This window comes from Arvicola amphibius, chromosome 1 (genome assembly GCF_903992535.2).
Source record: "Arvicola amphibius chromosome 1, mArvAmp1.2, whole genome shotgun sequence".
Classification (NCBI taxonomy): domain Eukaryota; kingdom Metazoa; phylum Chordata; class Mammalia; order Rodentia; family Cricetidae; genus Arvicola; species Arvicola amphibius.
Window position 1 is genome coordinate 120,308,335 of NC_052047.1, and position 3,096 is coordinate 120,311,430.

General features: G+C 45.5%; 1 protein-coding gene across 1 annotated transcript; it reads right to left on the reverse strand.

The window, feature by feature from the left end:
• Positions 1 to 887: 887 nt before the first annotated feature.
• Positions 888 to 2,093, reverse strand: LOC119825195 (mucin-5AC-like). The gene has a single exon (XM_038345954.1). The coding sequence runs from the start codon at positions 2,091 to 2,093 to the stop codon at positions 888 to 890; it is 1,206 nt and encodes a 401-aa protein (XP_038201882.1).
• Between the last annotated feature and the right edge of the window lie 1,003 nt (positions 2,094 to 3,096).

Sequence of the window (3,096 nt, forward strand, 5' to 3'; positions counted from 1 at the left end):
TGTCTGGGGAAACGGTGATATAATCTTTATAATATTCTATTTAACTATTTTTGACAGAATGCCACTTTTGTGTGAGTCTACATAAATATGGCCTTTGGGTTAGAGGAGAGAGCTGTTACTTTCACCTTTGCCAACCTGCCTGTCTGGAGACCTGTGTGCCTCCCTCTATGTGGCCTATATGCCAGTCTGAGTGTGTGCTTACGTCTGCCTGTATGCTGTTGCCTGCCTACCTAGTAGCCCATGTATTTGTCAGTAAGGTTTGCGAATAAGACAGTCTTATCTGTCTATCATGCTTTACGTTCTCGTCAATCCCCCAGCCTCCTGTGACCCTTCTCTCTTCCTGGTTTCAGAGCTTTGACCTCAGTGTGTGGGGGTGTATGCATGCCACACATGCGTCAGAAGACAACTTGGTGGAGTCACATCTGCCCTTCTACCTTTTTATAGGATCCAGAGGTTGAACTCAGGTCACCAGGTTTGCATGGCAAACCTTGAGCCATGGCTGATCTCAGAAACTCTATGTAGCCAAGGATTATTTTTGAACTTTTGATTACCTTCACCCCTCAAATGCTGGGAGTACAGACGCATGTCACCTCCCAGTTCATGCAGTTCTTGGGCCTTGAATTCAGGGTTTCATGCATGTTAGACAATCATTCTACCAACTGAGCTACAGCTCCAGGTCATCGCTGGCTCTTTTGATGCTTTTCTTTCATTAGAAGCCTCTGGTTCTCCAAGACACGTTACTGCCATCTGCTGGATGATGTGTCAAAGCAAAGACACACATCTATAGCAACACTCCTGTTGATGCAGGCTGGCCTTACACAATGCGCATCCCACTCAGCTGGGAGCAACTAGCCTCAATGTAGGAGACAGACACTGCAGACAGATGTTTATTGTGTGGTAGCTCCACAAATAACATGGGTTCCTGATATGGTGACCTCTGTGGCTTCTGGAATAGGGAAATGTTGGATGACTGGAGCTGACCAGTTTGTGTTGACAAGCACCAGGTCAAGAAAGAGACATTTTTCTTTGTCTTCTTTCTTTTCGTTCTTTGGTTGGGTCTTGGTCCTTGGCTTCATGGCACCTTCAGAGGATTGTTTTGAAACCACTGAAGGGGATATCTTCACAATTGTTGTAGAGGATACTTTCATGGCTTCTGCAGAGGGTGTCTTCAAGATTGATGCAGTGGGTACCTTCAAGGTATCTGCCAAAGGTGTCTTCATGATTGATACAGAGGGTACCTTCATGACATCAGCAGAAGATGTCTTCATGATTGTTACAGAGGGTACCTTCATGGTATCTGCAGAAGGTGTCTTTATGACTGTTACAGAGGGTACCTTCATGTAATCTGCAGATGGTGTCTTCATGACTGTTGTAGAGGGTACCTTCAAGGCATCTACAGAAGGTGTCTTCATGATTGTTACAGAGGGTACCTTCAAGGCATCTACAGAAGGTGTCTTCATGATTGTTACAGAGGGTACCTTCATGGTATCTGCAGAGGGTGTCTTCATGACTGATGTAGTGGGTACCTTCAAGGCATCTGCAGAAGGTGTCTTCATGATTGTTACAGAGGGTACCTTCATGGAATCTGCAGACGGTGTCTTCATGATTGTTACAGAGGGTACCTTCATGGTATCTGCAGAGGGTGTCTTCATGACTGATGTAGTGGGTACCTTCAAGGCATCTGCAGAGGGTGTCTTCATGACCGACATAGTGGATGCATTCCTAGGAGGGCCCAGGGCTGGCATGATATACTTTCTGAACCCACATGTCTGATCTATCAGTTGAAGCCTAGCTATGGGACCATCAGAGATAGAGGTTTCTGTGGCCTTGGGGATAGGGACGTGTATCTGTGGCTCTGCGGCCAAAAGCTTCCCTGCTCCAAGGAGAGACAGGTTCAGGCAGTAGAAGTTTTTAGGTTCAGAAAGGTAGTATCCACAGTTCTCTGGGAGCTGCTTGGAAATATTTCTGACTGGGTCCTGTGTCTTGGATTTGTTGGTCTTGGAAGATTTGGTGGATTTGGGGGCTTCTGAAGATGTCTGGAGCAGGATATAGGTCAATGGCTTTGAGGCTGGGAAAATATTCTTGGTTGTCATCATGGCGGGATGTCGTATGGCACGTTGGGTGGTTTCAGTCTGGATCAGGATTCACAAGAGGCAGTGGCTCATGGATGGTTGGTGTCATGCAGAGATCCCTGGAGATGCTGTCACTGAGATGACCTCAGAGGCCACTCCATTCCTATAGGAAAAGGAATTTCTGAGACCGGAGCAGGAATTCTAGGGAAACTCTCAGAAGGGAGGCTGTCTTTTTTCATACTTCTCAACCATTTATCTACTTATTCTTACATTTATTCTTAGGTTCACTCATTCAGTCCCCCCTCTACCTACTCATTCATTCACTTCTCATTTCCTTGTAGGCTGATTCACATATTCAACCATCCATTCTGCATCGTTAACTGACTTATACTTTCATTAATTAATACAGTAAAACCTGGCCCTGCTGGCACTGGAAACATCTACAAAGGGTTATGTGCATGCCAGGTATACTGACAAGAGCTTAACGTTAGCTTAAGGGCTGGGGAGATGTTTAGTGGTTCAGGGATGGGAGATGCTCAGTGGTTCAGTGATTGGGAGATGCTCAGTGGTTCAGGGATTGGGAGATGCTCAGTGGTTCAGGGATTGGGAGATGCTCAGTGGTTCATGGATGGGGAGATGCTCAGTGGTTCAGGGATGGGGAGATGCTCAGTGGTTCAGGGATGGGAGAACGTTTGGTGGTTAAGAGCTCTTGATACTCTTGCTGAGGACCTGAGTTCAATTCCTACCACCTAAATGGCAGCCTAAAAGCATTTTATAACTCCAGTTCCAGGGAACCTAGCAATTCTTCTTGTCTCTGTGGGCACCAGGCATGCATGTAGTTCGTATACATACTTGTAAGTAAAATACTCACATACATAAAATAAAAGTAAACAAATCTTTAAAAAGTTCAGCTTGCGCCTCTTAAAATTTTCATGAGGAAAGTGATTATTATAGACTGAATATTTGAAACCCCACCCTCACGTTCCTGTTGAAGCCTGTGTTGGGGAGGTGTTCTGTAGCTATT